General features: G+C 47.5%; 1 protein-coding gene across 1 annotated transcript in view; it reads right to left on the bottom strand.

Annotated features, from left to right (window-relative positions):
* pcnx1 (pecanex 1) overlaps nt 1-18,048 on the bottom strand; it is a 27,455-nt gene that overhangs the window by 1,587 nt on the left and 7,820 nt on the right. Inside the window, exons 7-35 of the mRNA XM_024274860.2 lie at nt 14,594-14,723; nt 13,713-13,906; nt 13,256-13,349; nt 12,863-12,920; nt 12,413-12,633; nt 11,269-11,422; nt 11,147-11,179; nt 10,695-10,866; nt 9,217-9,327; nt 9,007-9,098; nt 8,329-8,438; nt 8,107-8,212; nt 7,936-8,028; nt 7,719-7,869; nt 6,938-7,079; nt 6,034-6,211; nt 5,843-5,951; nt 5,630-5,759; nt 5,499-5,557; nt 4,846-5,061; nt 3,827-4,080; nt 3,526-3,756; nt 3,359-3,459; nt 1,687-1,837; nt 1,382-1,612; nt 1,036-1,310; nt 793-965; nt 283-707; nt 65-205 (exon numbers count right to left, since the gene is read on the bottom strand). Of these exons, the coding sequence (XP_024130628.1) occupies nt 65-205; nt 283-707; nt 793-965; nt 1,036-1,310; nt 1,382-1,612; nt 1,687-1,837; nt 3,359-3,459; nt 3,526-3,756; nt 3,827-4,080; nt 4,846-5,061; nt 5,499-5,557; nt 5,630-5,759; nt 5,843-5,951; nt 6,034-6,211; nt 6,938-7,079; nt 7,719-7,869; nt 7,936-8,028; nt 8,107-8,212; nt 8,329-8,438; nt 9,007-9,098; nt 9,217-9,327; nt 10,695-10,866; nt 11,147-11,179; nt 11,269-11,422; nt 12,413-12,633; nt 12,863-12,920; nt 13,256-13,349; nt 13,713-13,906; nt 14,594-14,723 (4,535 nt within the window). The remainder of the gene's footprint in view (nt 1-64; nt 206-282; nt 708-792; nt 966-1,035; nt 1,311-1,381; nt 1,613-1,686; nt 1,838-3,358; nt 3,460-3,525; nt 3,757-3,826; nt 4,081-4,845; nt 5,062-5,498; nt 5,558-5,629; nt 5,760-5,842; nt 5,952-6,033; nt 6,212-6,937; nt 7,080-7,718; nt 7,870-7,935; nt 8,029-8,106; nt 8,213-8,328; nt 8,439-9,006; nt 9,099-9,216; nt 9,328-10,694; nt 10,867-11,146; nt 11,180-11,268; nt 11,423-12,412; nt 12,634-12,862; nt 12,921-13,255; nt 13,350-13,712; nt 13,907-14,593; nt 14,724-18,048) is intronic.

The following is an 18,048-nucleotide window of genomic DNA, read 5'->3' as shown; positions in this document are numbered from 1 at the left end:
TTACTCTGAAGAACCTGGGCTTTTACTCTGAAGGATCGGGGCTTTTACTCTGAAGGTGACTCACGTGCCCCTCCATGCCCTCCGTGGGGCTCCAGTCCCTCCAGCAGGTGCGCCCCGCCCTGAGCCGCAGGCTCTCGTCGGGCCACTGCAGCTCCTTCCTCTTGGACAGGTTGATGTTCTCCAGAACCTGAGTCACGTCTACGATCTGGGGGGAGGGGCATTGGTGTCAGAATCCACAGGAAACGCCAGAACGTCCCGCCGCGGCGGTGCCGGCCTGCGTACCTGCACCCTGTAGGAGATGTCGTCCCTGCGGATGGTGGAGACGGCGGGGTTGTGCTGCTGGGGGTGGAGCTGGTGGTGGTGATGGTGGCCGAGCGTGTCCGTCACGGCCGTGCAGACGCCGTCGTTGCCCAGGAGCCCCACCAGCGTGTGGCGTTTGCAGGGCGGGATGCTGTGGCTGGACAGGGAGGAGGAGGGCCCGGCGGGGTCGGAGCCCAGCCGCAGCTGCAGGGAGGTGGGGAGCGTGCGCAGCGACAGCTGGCTGGTGGAGGAGCGGCGGCAGGGCTCCAGCGCCGTGGTGGAGGTGCGCAGGGACGAGTGGCGGCTGCTGCTGTAGCGGTACGAGGACGACTGGCTCGCCATGGAGGCGCGGGCGGGGGAGTGACGGACCAGACCGGACTGAACCGACTGAGAACTCTGACTGGTGCCTGCAGAAGGAGAAGAGGCGGAGTCAGAGACTCCTGCAAATGGAGGGAGACCCTTTTACTTAGCCCCGCCCACAGCAGTCCTCACCCAGAGAATGAGGCGGGTACGCGTGAGGGGGGGCGGGGCCGGACATCCCGCCCTGCGACATGGAGCTCTGCTGGGAGTCGCCCCCCGTCCCGTTCCCACTGGACAACCCCCCCGCCTCCGAGTCCTCGATGTTCCCGCCGCTGTTGCACCCCGCCCCGCAGCCTTTCCTCAACCTGCCAGGAAAGCGCCGAGTGTGAGCGACAGCGCGAACCCCGCCCCCCTTGAGAGTGGCGCCGGCCCTACCTGTGCCAGGTGCTGATGAGGAAGTTGCGGATGTTGGCGATGCTGATGGGCCCGCCCAGGACGTGTCCCAGCTGGGGGTGGGAGTTGCAGTAGGAGGTGGTCAGCGGCGACACGTAGATGGGGTACCCGATGGGCTGGTCGCAGGACGAGTTGATCATGTTGCGCAGAGCCTGCTTGGCGTTCTGGATGCTGCCGCGCTCGGGGTTCCGGTTCCTCAGGAACACCAGCTCCTGCTGCTGCCCCGCCCACAGGCCGCGCACGCACTCCTTATTCACCTGCAGCAGAACACAGAGTTCTCACCGAGCTCCGGGCCGCGCCGGCGCCGACCCGTGGCTCGCGGCCCCACCTTGATGACGCGGAAGCTGAGGTAGCGCCGGTTCAGCATGATGATCTTGTACTCGTTGGTGCCTTCGTCCAGGACGTGGCGCAGGGCGAGAAGGGACGGGGAGTTGGACAGCACGGCGCTCCTCCAGGCCGGGTCGCCCTCGTGGGCGATGACCAGGTTCTGCTGGTGGGAGGAGATGGCCTCGTAGAGCACGGCGGGCTCGTCGTACTCGTCGGGGGAGGTGAAGTGGTCCTGATGGAGACAGGAAGCAGCGACGGGTCAAAGAAGCTGCAGCAGTAAAAACACAAACACCTGCGGCGCCTCACCTGGTGGAGTTTGAGGGACATTCGGATTCCAGGAACCACCACTTTCCTGAGCAGCTCCATGTCGGCGAAGATCCACTCGTCTCGCACGGACGAGATGCGGAAGTCTCCTTTGAACAAGGCGTGGAGGCCGTAAAGGAAAGACTCCAGATTGCTGCGGAGCAGAAACCGGACCGGCTTAGAACGTCAGAACATCATCAGAACCTCCAGGCGGGTTAAGCTGTGTTCACGCCAGACGCGACTGGCGCAGCGGGGGCGCCGTCAGAAGTCCTGCAGCGCATTTTTAACATCAGTCGTTTCGAGAGTTCAAATATCTAAACTTGGGTGAAGAGTTTGAGTCACTTCAACCAATCAGGAACTGTTTTGGCGCATGTTGATGATGTAATCAGGGGGTGGAGTCAAAAAGCAAATGGAGGAGAATCATTATGATGGCTTTCTTCTTTGTATGGAAAAAATAATATAAATTTTATTCTTATTTTCCCTCCTCAGACTTAAAGGGACAGGAAGTCATCAAAGCGGGTCACGTAGAGACAGAAGTACCGCTGAAAGCGCCGTCCTTCAGACGCCGCTCCTGCAGTTGGTGGTGAAACTCATCGTACCGGGAGAGTCTCTGAATGACCTCATGAACCCAGACGTGGAGCCGGGATCACCGATGCTTTGTTAGAACTCTTCCTAACAAATAAAGCTGATCTCTCAACCTCATCTGTGATGTAGTGATGAAGCTACAAACCTTTAACCATAGCTCCTCCCACATGTAGCTCCTCCCACATGTAGCTCCTCCCACATGTAGCTCCTCCCACACAAACGCGTTTTTGATGCGTTTGGTGTGAACGCAGCGATACAGGTCAAGAACAAAAAGACTCCAGAACAGTTTTTATGTGGAGTAAGCCCGCCCCTTCTTCCCATCATCCACCTGTTTACATTCTCTCCTGCTAGCTTACAGCCCCTTACACCCACAAGCTAACATTAGCGGTGCTAACAAATCTAGCGAGGAATACAGTTTCTGTCCAGTCGTACAGTTTAGATCCAGATTCTAACTCATGGAATTTCATGGATCCGTTTGCCAGATCCATGAAAGGGGCGGAGTTAGAAGCTTGTGCATCCCAGAGGTTTCTTTTTTCCTGATTCAGGTTTTCCTTATCAGGAAGGAGGGTCTAAGGGCAGGATAACCAGTTTAGTTTAGTAATCAGCTGTTGTTGATATTTCATGACTTTCTGCTTCTGTAATATTCCCGTCATGAAGCCCCATGAGGTCACTGTTTTTTTAATATTGGACTGTATAAATAAAATTTAATTTAAATTGTGGCCCCGCCCAGCGGATTTTCTACATCACACATACGGTGTTTTTCAAACTGCACTTTCTCAGAATTGTCATTTTAATCACATTAAAAACAGTTTTCATTGGAATGGGTTTTTGAAACTGGGATTGATTGATTTTCATTAGATGTTTTTGGTTATATTTATTTCTGTAAATATTTTAATGAATGAATGATACACGGAACAGGAAGTTCTTTTCTTTGGACTTTAACAATAACATTTATGCGGCAGAACGAGCAGGAAAACTTGTTTTCTGTGTTCGACTTCCTCTGCTCTCAAACCTCATGATTGTTTTCCAGAACTCAAAGGCGTCTTTCTCTCCACGTCCTCGCCCTGATTCCACCTGGTCAGGAGGTTACCTGGACATGTGATGGGCGGCGGTCCCCAGCGCTCTCCTCCCCAGCACGCACAGGCCGAAGCAGAGCAGCACCAGCGGCGAGTCCTTCTCACAGTCCAGCGGCTGCGGAGCAAACGTCGGCGTTAGCGGCGGCTCCTCAGAGGCGGCGGCGGTCCCGGACGGACTCACCTTGGCCCTGCGGGAGTTGCAGTACTGGATCCAGCCCAGGTAGACCCCGCAGAAGCTGTCTCTGGAGATGCCGGCCAGCCGGTGGTCGTAGTCCTCGTCGATGTTGGGGTTGAAGGTGGGGTCCAGGTCCACGTAGTTCCGCTCCCCGCACCCTCGCAGCCCCTCCCTCATGGTCTCGTTGGCCAGCCACTCCTCCAGTTTGGAGGAGGCGATCACGTAGAAGATGATGCCCTGAAGGCAGAGCGGACCGTGAGCTACCGCCCCCCAGAACGCCACGGCCTCCGGCGGCGAGTCTGCTCACCTTCACGTAGTAGGTGGTGAGGATGCGGCGCAGGTCGAACACCTGCAGCATGGAGGCGGCGCTGTTGTCCGTGATGCTGTAGCCCTCCAGGACGTACTTGGTGACCAGGACCTCCCAGGCCAGCCAGCGCTGCCCGAAGGCGGCGTTGAAGGACAGGAAGTGAGGGAGGTGGCCGGGCTCGCAGCAGCAGCAGCCCTCGTCCTCCTCCACCCCCTCAGTGATGGCCTCCACCTCCCTCTGCTGGCAGTACGTTCCTGGAAGAAGGAGGCGCAGCGTTTCAGGGTTCCCTCACTACTCCCAACTGAATCGGGCGTTTCTCCGTGTTTTATCCCTGGAAATGTCCCAGAAGTCCAGAGAGCATCAGAGCTCACTGGACTGGTGAATATGGACCACAATGCATCGAGTTGGAATGATTTTTCATCTGAAAAAATGTTTTTAGATTTATTTTTTATTTAATAAACATTTTAAATGTTTATTTTTGTGTGTTATTTCATATTGGGATTATTTGCAGATAATAAGTGGTTATCAAATAATGTAACTAAAAAAATAAAAAATGTAATTAATGACTTGCTATTAACTTGCGTTTAAATAGTTAATTTTTTTAATCAATTCTCTGCCCTAATTCTTTATAAGTCCTCCAGGTTTTCGTGGTCAGAACAGAGTACATGTATAATTAATCTTCCTAAAATAATCATATTTATGAGGTTTTTACTTCGGTAAACGGGTGACGTCATTTATATAAAAACACAACATTTGTCTGAATGACATTAAAATGCAGAACACTGGATAGACTCGCACTGTTTAGTCTTTCAGTAGTTAGTGGGACGAAAAAAACCTCAGAAAAAACTGAAACAAAACAAAAAAGAAAAAAAACAGCTACAGCTGGAAGGTGACATTTCAGAGAATCAGTTTCCCCTTTGGTTAAATAAAAATGACAAAATCCCCACCTGTACTTTCATTTATTCTGAAACCAAACGTGTCCAGAAGAAACCAGAACTCAGACGGAGCTGCTCCCTCACCTCTGAACTCCAGCCCCCGCAGCTGGAAGGTCACCAGACCGTTGCCGATTTCGATCAGGTGCACCAGAGCGTTCAGGTAGTCGGAGGCCAGGATGAAGCAGTCTCCGGTGCTGAAGTTCCCCCAGCGGCCCAGCAGCAGGTCTCCACACAGGCTGTGCTGCAGAGACCGGGTCAGGTGCTCGTAGAAGATGGAGTTCAAGTTGTTGTCGTCGGAGCCTGAGGAGACAGGAGCAGTCAGGAGGAGGAACCAGGAGGAACCGGGAGAGTTCAGGAGGAGGAACCGGGAGAGTTCAGGAGGAGGAACCGGGAGAGTTCAGGAGGAGGAAACGGGAGAGTTCAGGAGGAGCAACCGGGAGAGTTCAGGAGGAGGAAACAGGAGGAACCGGGAGAGTTCAGGAGAATGAACCGGGAGGAACCGGGAGAGTTCAGGAGGAGGAAATGGGAGAGTTCAGGAGGAGGAACCAGGAGGAACCAGGAGAGTTCAGAAGGAGGAAACGGGAGAGTTCAGTTCTTCCCGGGAAGATGGAGGTGAACGGTTCCTCCTCATAAGTAGTTGGGAGCGTTCGGGAAGAGTAATCGCGATGATTCCGATGGATTAACTGCGAGCGTTCAGGAGGCGGAGCTCCGACTCCCCGTCCGACTCCCCGTCTCACCTGGGTTCCTGTCCAGCTGAGAGGCCAGCCGTGTGTTGGAGTGGTCCACCCTCTTGGTGCTGCAGGAGGAGAAGGTTCTGGTAAAGCTGCACTGAGGTCATCAGAACTTCTTCATCCGAACGTTTTCATACTTATAGTCTCGCTCCCAGAACTTGACGGGTCGAACGTAGGAGGTGATGAAGATGGCACTTCCCAGGAAAGGGTTGAGAGGCGTGGAGAAGACGGCGGACACCACCGCCTGCAGAAACAGCATGGCGGAGTCTGATGGCGGTCAGGTCAAGGTCACCTGGAGGACATGAAAAGGGTTTCCTGCTGACAGGATGGAAGGTGTGGCTGAAGGATACGAGGCACGGCGAAGGGCTGGGCGAAGGCGTGGAAGGCCGACCCCCAGGTGATCTGCCACGGAGCGATGTAGGTGTACACGAAGTGCAGCTTGTAAACCAGCTCCCACAGCTGAGGGGGCGGAGCCAAAGCAGAGAATCACGCCGACAGGAACGACCCAAAAAGGTGAGAGAGCGAGCCTGAACCTCCTCACCTTACTGAAGAGGATGGACATGAGGAAGAGGTCCAGCAGCAGCGTCTCCGACAGATGCCGGAAGTCGAAGGTGAAGAAGAGGACGGTGAAGAGGATGGTCACGTACTGGTAGGTGGGACTGCTGTAGGAGGAGCGGAGCAGCTTCAAACCGGCGATGGTGATCATCAGAGCGCCGACCCTGCAGCAGAAACACCAACCGCAGGAGTCAACATCCGACGGAACACGCCGACATGAACGCACCACGAGAACCGGAAAACAGAACCGGGAATAAACGGAAAAAACAATCGGGAATAAACGGAAAAAACAATCGGGAATAAACGGAAAAAAAAACAGGAATAAACGGAAAAAACAACCAGGAATAAACGGAAAAAACAAGCAGGAATAAACGGAAAAAACAAAGTTTTTATTCTGAACTAGAAAAGTTGCGTTACCTGTGATACTGCAGGTGTGAAAGCTTTATGCTGAAAGTAGTGACGTAATTGACTCTAATCGCTGAAGGGATTTGGGGAAAATCTAAAATGTTTCATTTTGTAAGACTGGAAACTATGAAAGAGCGCTAAAGTTGACCAACATTTCTGAAGAATTTATAGTAAAACTGCTTAAAAAGCCCAAATAGATGAAAGTTTTGTAAAAATATTTAGTGTGTTGCTTTAATATGAGCAAAAAACTCCAGATTGGCCTGAAATTCCTCAGTAAACTAAATTAGTCAAAACGTTAGCATGCTGCTAAAATATTAGGCAATATTAGGCAAACTAATTTCGTTTCCGTCAGCATGCAGACCCTTGATAACCAGATCAGACCTGCATCCTTACATCATCAGAACCACGTCACCGTCCTCCTTCAGAATCAAGGAGCAGAACCTGAGAGTCCTTCAGCAGAAGGAAGATTCTGGAGGCTCACTCACTCGGTGTCCAGCTTCTTCGGGCTGGCGAGCTCTCTGGCGCTGCCGCTCAGCTCGTTCAGGATGACCAGCGGGTAGAGGATGTTCTTCTCCACGAAGAGCAGCCACACGTGAAGCTTCTCGAACCACATGACATGAGCGGCGTCTGTGAGAGGAGGAGGAGTTTAGATCAGGGGTCACCAAACTCTTGTGAGGGCCACATTTCTTCTCTGATGGGGCCGGGTCGGTTTGTAGGAGAAAAGGTGCAACAATCACAACCTAAACGTGAACATTTACGGTTTTCCAGAAAGTAACACATAGCCACATTTTAAATAATTCATTTCTGTAATCTTCATAGAAAAAATAACGGTAAAACATTTTAAAAACTAGATATATAGCCTTACCTTTGACAGATTAATAGCTTAAATTGATAGCTGAAAACGCTGAAGGTCATAGCTGTTATAAATATTAGCGAAGTGCCAAATTAGCCAAAAAAAATCAAAAGATTCTAAATTAGCCAAAACAGCTAACGTGTAGCTGAAATACTCGCTAGCCGAGGTCCAGGTCGATATTGTAAATAAGAACTTGTTCTTAATAGCTTACCTGGTTAAATAAATGTTTAATAATTAGCTAAATGAAAAGTAAGCCTAAAAAATGGCAAAAATGTCTAATTTAGCCAAAACAGTTATGGGGGCCGGGCTAAATGCGGGGGAGGGCCGGATCCGGCCCGCGGGCCGTAGTTTGGGGACCCCTGCTTTAGAAGGACAAGACCTTTTTCCGGTTTGTGCCGACGGCGGGAACTCACCCCGGACCTCAAACTGGTAGTACTCCTTGGTTTTGAGCAGCGGGTGGGAGAAGCAGAACCAGGGCAGCTGCTTCCGGACCTGGGGCAGCAGGTAGTGGGTCAGCAGCCCCACGGCGCCCAGCAGGGCGTACAGGACGTAGCTGAGGAAAGGCTGAGAGGACGGCAGCGTCAGAAACAGGAAGCCCTGCGGGGCGAGAGCGGCGGCACGCTGCCGTACCTGCAGGGCGATGAACACGGTGCTGACGTGGATGGCGAAGTACAGCACGGCGATGACCACGCAGACGATCAGGTCCGACTGCAGCCGCTCGTTCTGCTCACAGAAGACGCAGCTCGTTAAAACAACCAGAGTTCGACTGAGAACGGCGGTCGGCGTGGTCGGCGTTCTCACCACGGAGGCCCGGAGCTTCTCCGGCAGAGGGTCCTGCACCTCCGACAGCGGGTCCTCCGGGTTCTTGTCCTTCAGGTTTGGTAGGACCTTGGACTGAATGAGCGAGCTGAGAGGAGGAGACACGAGGCTTTAGTCGGACGTAGAAGCGAAAGCCACAGATCTGCTCTGCTGCATCACGAACGCTCGTGCACGTCTGAGCGCTCTCTCTGCCGCAGGACTCACATGAGCACAGACGGGTCGCTGCTCTGCCGGCTCAGGTGGTACGACAGCGCCACCAAGAGGCCGCAGAACACAGAGAACAGGACGGGGATGTGATGAGGCTCCCAGGTCTCCTAGGAACACAGAAAGACAAAAATCAGGATCAACAATTTAAAGGTCAAACGTTATTATTTAGTATCTAATGTCTGAATTGTTCCTGTATGTTTGACTTTATATTTGATGGATGAAAACTAAACGAATCTTTAATTTGCATCATCGGTGCCTTTATTTATAACGGAATATCAGAATCAAAACAAAGATTTAGAAAGAAAAAAATGAAATTTAACTTTTCTGTCAACTTCCTGATTAACTTCAGCAGTAAACGAAAACATAAAACATTTCTGTTGTTTTTAGATCGTTAAACAACAAATCCAGTTTTCTATCCTTAAAGTTCTGCTGATACAGTTCCCGTAGATCCATGACCAACAGATTATAAATGAAGACAACACCTCAATAGAAATAGAACAACTAGAAAACACTCACAGTCCTTTCTTCTGAACTGTTTTCCAGCAGGAAACTGGTTTTATAAACAAAAAACACTCCAAACAAAGGACTGCTGTACACTGACATGGTCAAAGTCAGCTAAAAGGACAAAAGGTTCTGCATTTGTCATGAAGGCAGATGCTCGGTGGGAGGAGTCACCTTCAGGGCTCCGTAGCAGAAGCCGTAGAGCAGAGCGACGGTGACGATGCTCCTCAGGACGCTGTAGAGCGCCGACAGAAGGCTGGTGGAGGCTGCGGGAAGCAGAGAGGACCGGTGAGAGCCCGACAGCACACGGCTCGGCTCAAGGAGGTCACGGCGACCCCGGCGGAGGTCACGGCGACCCCGGCGGAGGACGGCCGGCTCACTCACCGTTGCCCCCGAACACGTGGATGTCCAGCTGCTCGAAGAGGTACATGACGAAGGTGTTGACCTGAGGCAGCAGCCCCACGAAGAAGACGACGGGGAAGCAGAGCGTGAAGACTGCAGAGTTCAGGACAGATTTAGTGGGTTTGACAGAGAATAATAATCTTTTCATCAAAACGTTCAGCTCGTTCAGGACATTATTGCTTGTACGTTTGATATTCATAAACTTTATAGTTTTTGAAATATTGAGCAAAATATCCCTAAATGAAATAAATGAGACATTCATCGGATTCTTCAAAAACTTTGAATCTTCTGAACGTCTGCAGACTTTCAGCTGGAGACACATTCAGACTTTAAAATGTTCAGCAACTACTGAGGTTTTAGGGTAATTTGGAGCTTAGCTTTTATTTTAGCATCATGCTAGCTGTTTATAGTGTAGCGTCCTGCTGGACGCAATGACGAAGCGGAGGCGACCGTTTCCAACCGTGAAGCTTTTAATGACTCTTAACGGTTACTGTCGGCCGTAACCACGCCGAATACAGCATAAACGACAATAATTCTCATTCGCTCAGCCCTCGTTCATCCACCTTTCATGCACCCGCGACCCCCCTTATATTCCCTGCTCCTCCGCCCACTCTCACACATATCCAATCACACTGGAGCAACGATGTAACACAGAACACATTAACACATATAACAGAGCCCCAACAACGTCAGTCAGTCGCTACAATAGCAAATTTTGACAAAATGCTAACATATTAGCAAAATTTGACATTTTTTTCCCGTTTTTTTTTTTTATTAGAATAGTTTGGACTTTAGCTAATATTTTAGCATCATGCTAGCCGTTTTGGGCAGATTTAACATTTTTTCAGTTTTTAGGCTAATTTTGAGTTTAGCTAAAATCTTAACAATATGCTAGCTAATTAGGCAAAAGTAGACATTTTCCAGTTTGTTTGTTTTTTGTGCTAATTTTGGCATTTAGTAAATATTTTAGCAAGCAGCAGAATTTTCAGCTATTAGCTTCAGCGTTTTAGCTAGTTAACAATTTCAGCATTTTTAGCTAGCTATTAGTTTCATCATCTTTAACTTATAGCCTTATCCCAGGTGATCCCATATATACTTATACTAATTATTACCACCATTTTAACAGATGGAAATAGAGCAGAAATGGACCCATGTTTGTGTTTTCATTGAGTTTGTGAACTTTATCAGTTACACAATTACTTTCCACAACACAGACCTGCCTCTATAACTCTCATATTTACCATTTTATTGGTTTTGGTTTGAACTTTTTAAACATTTGAACTGTTTTAAAAGCTGCTGATGAAAGAAGTAAACGGTCCAATTCTGTGGACTCATCGTCTGAACCTTTTACTCTGCAGAAACATCAAAAGTAAACTTCTGAGTTTTTCCTCCTTAAAATCATAATTTTACACACTTTGATAGATTTGAAAACAAACGCATTTCTTCAGACGTGTACGCACTGATGACGAGGTCGCGGGCGGAGGCGAGCAGCAGCGAGCTGGTCAGCGCCACGCCGTAGAGGGTGAAGCGGCTGGAGGCGGTCCTCAGGCTGCTGTAGTGCAGCAGCCAAATGAGGCCGCAGCACAGGCAGAAGTAGACGGGCCGACTGTACGCGATGATGCGGTTGTGGCCCTGCAGGGACACAAAAACAGAGTCGACATCATTTCGTCATCAAATCTAAGGCGAGAGGAAACGCTGTGAGTTTACGCTCCGACAGTCACTGTGCTTCTGATGTCATAAAGGGGGAGGGGCTTAAGAAAAAAAGCCTGCAGCTGAAGAAACGAAAAGCTGCATCATTTACTAAAAACTGACAGAAAAAATGAATCTCATTCTAGAAAAACTAAATCCGTTTCCCTACAGTCAAACCCGGTCTTCTTTAAGGATTGACTTTTCAGAAAAGGTCCAAACTCACGTGTCTGGGCGAGGAAGAGTCGGGCTGAACGCTCTGTTAGAAAACAAAGAGAACATGTTTTATCTGCAGAACTCCAGCAGAACCGGTTCCTCTTTAACGGACCGCTCCGGTCCAGAACCCACCTTCAGCAGCGAGTACTGGCAGCTGGCGATGACGAGGCAGAACTGAAAGACCCAGATGTCCGTGAAGAAGCCGTGGATGAGCAGAACCGAACCCAGGAAGGCCACCAGCACGGCGAGCAGCACCGCCAGCACGTTCTCCAGAACCTCCCGGTTCCTGGAACCGCCCAGAAAAGTCGCGCTTTAACAGGATGAACCTCCTATGGATTCTACATGGACAGTCCGACGGGTGATGAAGATGATTCCATCAATGCTGGACCACATTCTGCTTTTACCTGCTGACCCGGCGGAATCGAACTCAATCACACAAGAGGACAAGACCAAAACACACCTGAGGTCCCGGACCAAACCGGACAAACATTTACTGAACACTTAAAAACTCCATTGAAAACTGTAACTTTTTAACATAATTATGAACTAGATATATAGTATTACTTACAATAATGCTAGTGTGAATGCTGGAAGCTGAATTTGGCTAATGAAGATGCTAAAATTGATAGCTAAAAATGCTGAAGTTGAAAACGCTGAAGCTAATAACCTGCTAAAATATTAGCCAAAAGCCAAATTAGCCTAAAAACTAAGCTTAGCCAAAACAGCTAGCATATAGTTAAAATAGCTAAACTCCAAAATGACCACAAAAAACTGAAAAAAAAATCCTAAATTAGCCACAGTTAGCATGTAGCTGAAATATGAGCTAAACTCCAAAATAGCCTAAAAAAAATCTTAGTAAACGCCAAAAAAGTACAAAAATCTACCAAAATGCCAATATTATAAAACGTTAAGACTGTAACTTTTAACATAATTATGAATAATAAAAAGTTATAATAAAATATAATAAAATAAAATATTATTCCAGAATAAATCAACTTGAACCTTAAATAACTTTCAGTATTTTACTCTCCATAAAAATATATTTTGTCAAAATTATACAAGTTGGAAATGAGCTCAAGATAACATCGGGTCATTAATAATAATAAAATGATCTGGAGGGCCGTTAGAATCACCCAGAGGGCCGGATCCGGCCCCCGGGCCGTGACTTTGACATGTTCTAACCTGATGCCAAAGTTTAACTGCAGTCTGACAGAATAAAACGTTTTCATCCTGTCAGACTGAATGTTCCTGCATTGGAGTCCCGCTGCCGTCTCACCTGTCGAACAGCGCCAGCAGGGTGAGCCGGTCGAAGTGCAGGCCGACCCGCAGGCACGGCAGGAGCCACAGGCGGTAGTACTGCGGGACTCTGCCGGCAGCCACCGCCGCCGCCGCCGGGTCCTCCTGACCCGCGGGGGCGTCCTGCAGCTCCGGGCTCATGTCGCCGTCGTGCTGCTCCAGCAGCTCCGGGTCCATGGTCAGCAGGCGGTTCAGGCGGATCTGGGGGGGGGGCACCTGTCTCAGTCAAATCATCATCATCATCATCATCATCATCACTCCCAGCATCAATGACCTCCAGGTCGGCCTGTGCATCCACACGAAGAATCGTTTTTATGGAAGAATTGATGATTTTACTGAGAAAAGAAAATTCAAATCTGATGTTTCGCCCCCCACCCCCCCCGTCTGTGAACACGACAAGAGTTTCCCTCCAAAGCGAAGCGACACTCACCAGGTCATGAGGGTAGAAGCGGACTGAGGTAGAACTGGAGAGGTGGGAGTCGCTCTCCCTGCAGAGAGAGAGAGAGCGGCATTCGAATCAAGCTTTATTGACAAAGCACTTTCATACAACAGTAATGCAAACCCTCTAACACCTTTTAAAAAATTCAAATAAATTTAAACTAAAAGTTAGATTGACCCTTTAACTGCCTGCTCAACCAAATGTTGGGGCACATTTAGAAAACGTTTTTAAAAATATTGATTGTGTATTACTCCAAACTTTGATGTCTCTTTAGGGGAATAAGCAGCAGGAAACAATAACTTCTTTGATGATTTTTTTTTTCTTGGGTAGTTAAAGGGTTAAGGTGAAGAGGAAAACTGCATCATCAGCGTCCGTCACACTAACCACGGGTTATTGGAGGCTCGTCGGGTTGCGGGTTCGAAGCTGACCAGCGACATGTCGCATCCGGCGGCCTCGTAAAGGGAGGGGGTGAACTTTCCTGCAGAGAGAAGAGCAGCGGATGAAGACGGACAGAACTGAGAGATCCGCTGATGGACGAGGCTGAAGGTTTGATCCCGACTCCTTCAGGATGCGACTAAAAGCCGTCAATCCAGAATCCTCCCAAACCTCAATCCTTAGGGTTGCCATGGAAACGCTGCTTCATGAAAGCAACAACCTTCTAGAACACGTGAACAAGACTATTTTTTTCAGCTATATGTAAGCTGTTTTGGCTAACCAAAGTTTTTTTTTTAGTTTTTAGGCTGTTTCAGAGTTAGGCTAATATTTACATGCTAGCTGTTTAGGCTAATTAAGCCTTTTTTGGAGACAGGAGATGATCGGAGAGTCTTCAGGCGCTTCCTACCAAAGTCATCCTGTAAGCTGGTGGCGCCGACGGTGGAGGCCTTGTCCTGAGAACCCTCCAGGTGTGTGCTTCCATTCCTGGCCAGCAGGGAGGCGCTTGTGCTCAGCACGGTCACCTGGGACGGGGTTCTGGATGGCTGACCTTTCACCTGGGAAGTAGAAGGCTGGGAGGCCTGGCTGAGAGCCTCCTGAAGACTGTTCAGACAGGAGAGAAGAAGCGAGAAGACGTGAGCTGGAGGTCTGATGCAGAACAAACGAGACGGTCATGCGGAGCGAACGTCGGCGCTGCAGTCTCAGGTCAAAATAAAAACACGTCAGTTTTATGTTTGACCTGAAATACTGAAGATTCTGGTCCTAAAACTGAAATCTCCAACAACTTTCATGCTAAAAATCCATAAAACATCCCAAAGCTGACATTTGACGTTGGAACGTTGACAGCTTTTTTAAACACACTTTGAATTTTTACAAAATAAAACTTAAACACTTGAGGGTCCTTTGAAAATGTAGTAATCTCAGTATTTGGAGTAAAATCTGTTTCCGTGTGAATAAATCTGTAGATTCAATTAACCAACATTAAAAAGATGTTGAGGATTTTCAGCTTAAACATAGTTTAAAGGGATTTTAAAGCTATTTAAGGATAAAATATTATTTTATTATCAATCTGAGAAAAATTCTTCTCATTTCCATCAACTAGAAGTCTTTAAATAGAAACATTAAAAAATCTTTTTAGCTGAAATTGCATCTGTAAACATATGAGTCTTATTTCAGGTCCTTCTCCGCCCCCTGTTGTTAAAGGGGGTCTGAAGGGGTAAATCGGGACACTTCCAACCTCAACTCGTCAAAATAAAACACTTGTCTCATTTTCTCTAAATCACAGCCTACCTGAGTGGAGACCCGATGAGCGAGGTGGGAGGGGTGGGGTTGCTCCCGGCGTTGTGCCGCCGTCGGACCGCCTGGCGGCGGAATGTGCTACGTTCACGGCGGAAAATGACCGTCTCCTCGCTTCCCGGCGCTGTGGAGAGAGACGTCAGTGTTAGCGGGGGCGGGGCTACGCCTCCTCTGTGAGGAGGAGGAGCCAAACCTCATATCACAAGAAGTTTTAGTGTCTGATTCCTCCTGACAATTTCACACATTTCACAGTCGAGTGTTTTAATAGGGCCGTGCATGTTGATGCATTAACGCACGTGATTAGAAAATTGTGATTAACGCGTTAATATTTATTAACGTAAACTAATCGCACATCTCGGAGCAGCAGCCTCTCTTTCCCTAAGCGGTGCAGTCATCACAGTGTGCATTAAAACACTTCATTGGGTTCTTTTCCCACTTATACCATCGTTATTTACAAAAATAAATATTCAGGTTTTAGAACTTTAATCGTGATCTTTTTTTGGTTTATATCACTTTTTCATAAAAAGTGAACTATTGGAAGCATGGTCCGGCGCGTTGTCATGTCATGTAAATTTCCTTTTGTCATTATTCGAAGATAATAAAAGTCGTAAAATACTGTAAATTAAAAAAATTAATCACAATTAATTTGTACCCCGGTTTGAAATTAATTAGTTATTTTTTTATCGATTCCTGGCTCTAGTTTTTAATCTGAAGTCTTCAAGAAAACCCAGTAGCTGTGAAGGTTAGCTCTGGGATGCTACATCAATGACATGTCAGCTCCAGCTACAGTAAAAGACTGGAATGAAGATTCCTCACAGAACTAGAACCTGAATTTGTCATCACCTCTTGGAAAAATAAAAACACGAAAAAGAACAAATCAAGCTGCGTGACGCAGCAGGACTGTCGTCATGGAGCTCCTGGAGGGGAACGAACATCGACTTCTGGAACCAAACGAGCGTCACGTGTTGATCAGAGCTGATCTGCTGCTGGAATCCCTGCCAGTAAAATACTTTGGTTCATAAATGACACAAAAACTGGACATTCTTCTTTGGTTTTACTTTTCAGTGATCCCAGAAGACCATTGACTGTATATGAGAACTGGACTGTGACCCAAACAGGAAGTACTTGTTGGCTCCAAGAAGCCAAAATCCCATAAACTTCTATAGAGAAATAGACGGCAGTCGAGCTATTGGTCAGAATAACCACTCTTTTAACATCCTCTTTTTTAATCAATTATTTTTGCTGTAGTTCAAGTCATAAACTGACCAATCAAATGCCTCAATAAAAGTAGGCGGAGCCTGCTGGCCCTCATGTCCAACGTTCAGAAGGTTTGACAGATTTCGTGTAGCCTCAGCTCCAACCTTCAACCAAAAACCTTTAAATTGTGTTTTAGTGATGGTTTTTTACAGTTATTTTTACTGTCAAAAAGCTAAAGCGAGTATTAAATAACCATATTTTCGAAGCTCTGATCATACGATGTGAAGAGTTTACAAACACAAACACTAGAATTCCAAAAGAAGTTTCCACAAAAACATTCTCAGAAAACCCAAATAAAGCATTTATAAAACAATTTGTTAGTCAGTTATTTCTCTTTTTTTAATTAAGGAAGCCATAGTAATGGAGGTAAAGTTTTGATCAGAAAGTAGAAGAAAACCTTCTACGGTATGAAGATAGACTGCATCCACGTTCATGTTGTGGTGTTCGGTCTGAGCAGCAAAGCAGCCACACTTCTGTGCGGCTCCAACAGACTTCCTGAATGAGGATTCAGGAGATCCGTCCACAGAAAGACGTCCAATGAAACTGTTTCCTCTGGGAGGTCGAGAGAGAAGAACAGCTTCAGCTCCACCTCTGACCTTCACCACATGTTCCCAGTAACTTTATTCAAGTTGAATATTTGGTTTACTAAACTTCTGATGAATCTTCTCCTGCAGGAGTTTTTTTCATCTCAAATCTGTATTCTTGGCTAAAGTCTCGGCGGTTCTGATCCGTTAGACGTGGCTGGGAGTCACGTCAACACCGAGCAGCGATCCAGAGAAAAGCTGCATGTTTACACGTCCAGAAACATTCAAGCATTTTCTTTAAACAACCCCAGAGCCGAGAAGCTACACAAACACACAGAACCCACAACAGGAAGCGAGACACAAACGAGCACAGAGAGAGGCGAGGAGCCTGGAGCCGTGAGGACGGCGGCGATGGAGAGGACGCTCGCTGCACTCTCACGCGAGCAGCGCTCAGCGATAACGCAGCCTCAGCTCGTCCTGATCTCAGCAACAATCAGAACTCATCCATCCATCCTCCAAACCGCCTTCATCCCGGTGGCACAGGACTCTAGGCCTCGAGGGCCGCTGTCCTCTGTGTTTCCAACGAACCTCAAAGTGAGGCTCCTATCTGCTAAAAACACCTGATGCAGGTAAACAGATAAAGCAGGATCAAAAGAAAAAAAAGTTGCTGGAGCCTATACTAGAAGCCAAAGAATGGCTCTATCACATTAACACCTACGGGACAGTTTAGAAGCTGGAGAAAACTCCAAAGAAAAAAACTGGATTGTACATTTAAAAAATAAATAAATACATTTGAAAACTGTTGAAAACTATTCTTAAATTTAAGACTAAATTTGAGAAAAATAATTCAATTCAATATAAAAATATTTTAAATGAGAAGAAATACTAATAAACGCCATAGAACTGGGATTCAAACCTTTACCCTGAGAGTGCTAACCACTGCACCACAGCCGCAGCCGTCCTGGACTGAAGGAACAGATTGTTTTCACTATTCTTCTTTCTTTCTGTGGCTGATTGGGTTATTCCGAAGAATAATTCACGATCCACTAACAGAACCAAAGCACTTGTGTCGGGGGCATCGAAAGAGAGTTTTGAAGTTATTATGGGATGGCCGCGGGACCAACAGCTTGGCAGCCATTTTGAGACAAATGGTGAAATTTGGGTAATTTTCGTATTTTACCACAATATGGGGAAAAAAATAAAAGTGTGAATGATCTTCAGGATACAACCAAAGTTTTGTTGACCTTTGACCTCAGAAAGACAACGCCATCTTGAATTTTCCCAAAAATAATGAATAAAATCTCCGTCCGTACCGGCTGAGGAGTTCAAATCTATGTCCTTCTAGCTCGTCGAGCATCGTTGGGAAGTTACTTGGAAAAAATGTTGGAACTAGAAGTTGTAGATCTTAAGCGGTGTGTGAGCGGCGAGCTTCCTAAAGCGGCAGTTTCCTTTTGATTGTTGAAAAAATGTAAAGCATGAACCTTTGACTAAAGCTGAACCAGAAAATGTAACATACAGCATGAACATATTAGGAATGTGGGCGTGGTTAACAAACACTTCCGTTGCTATAGAAATTTTAAAATGTACTTTTGCAGATTCTTCTAAAAATGACATCGATCAACTCGTCAACATCAGGCACCCAAAAAATGAAACGGTTGCTATGGAGAT

Source organism: Oryzias melastigma, linkage group LG22 (assembly GCF_002922805.2).
Source record: "Oryzias melastigma strain HK-1 linkage group LG22, ASM292280v2, whole genome shotgun sequence".
Classification (NCBI taxonomy): Eukaryota; Metazoa; Chordata; class Actinopteri; order Beloniformes; family Adrianichthyidae; genus Oryzias; species Oryzias melastigma.
The sequence above is the reverse complement of the archived record's forward strand: the minus strand, read 5'-3'. Positions and strand labels throughout refer to the sequence as shown.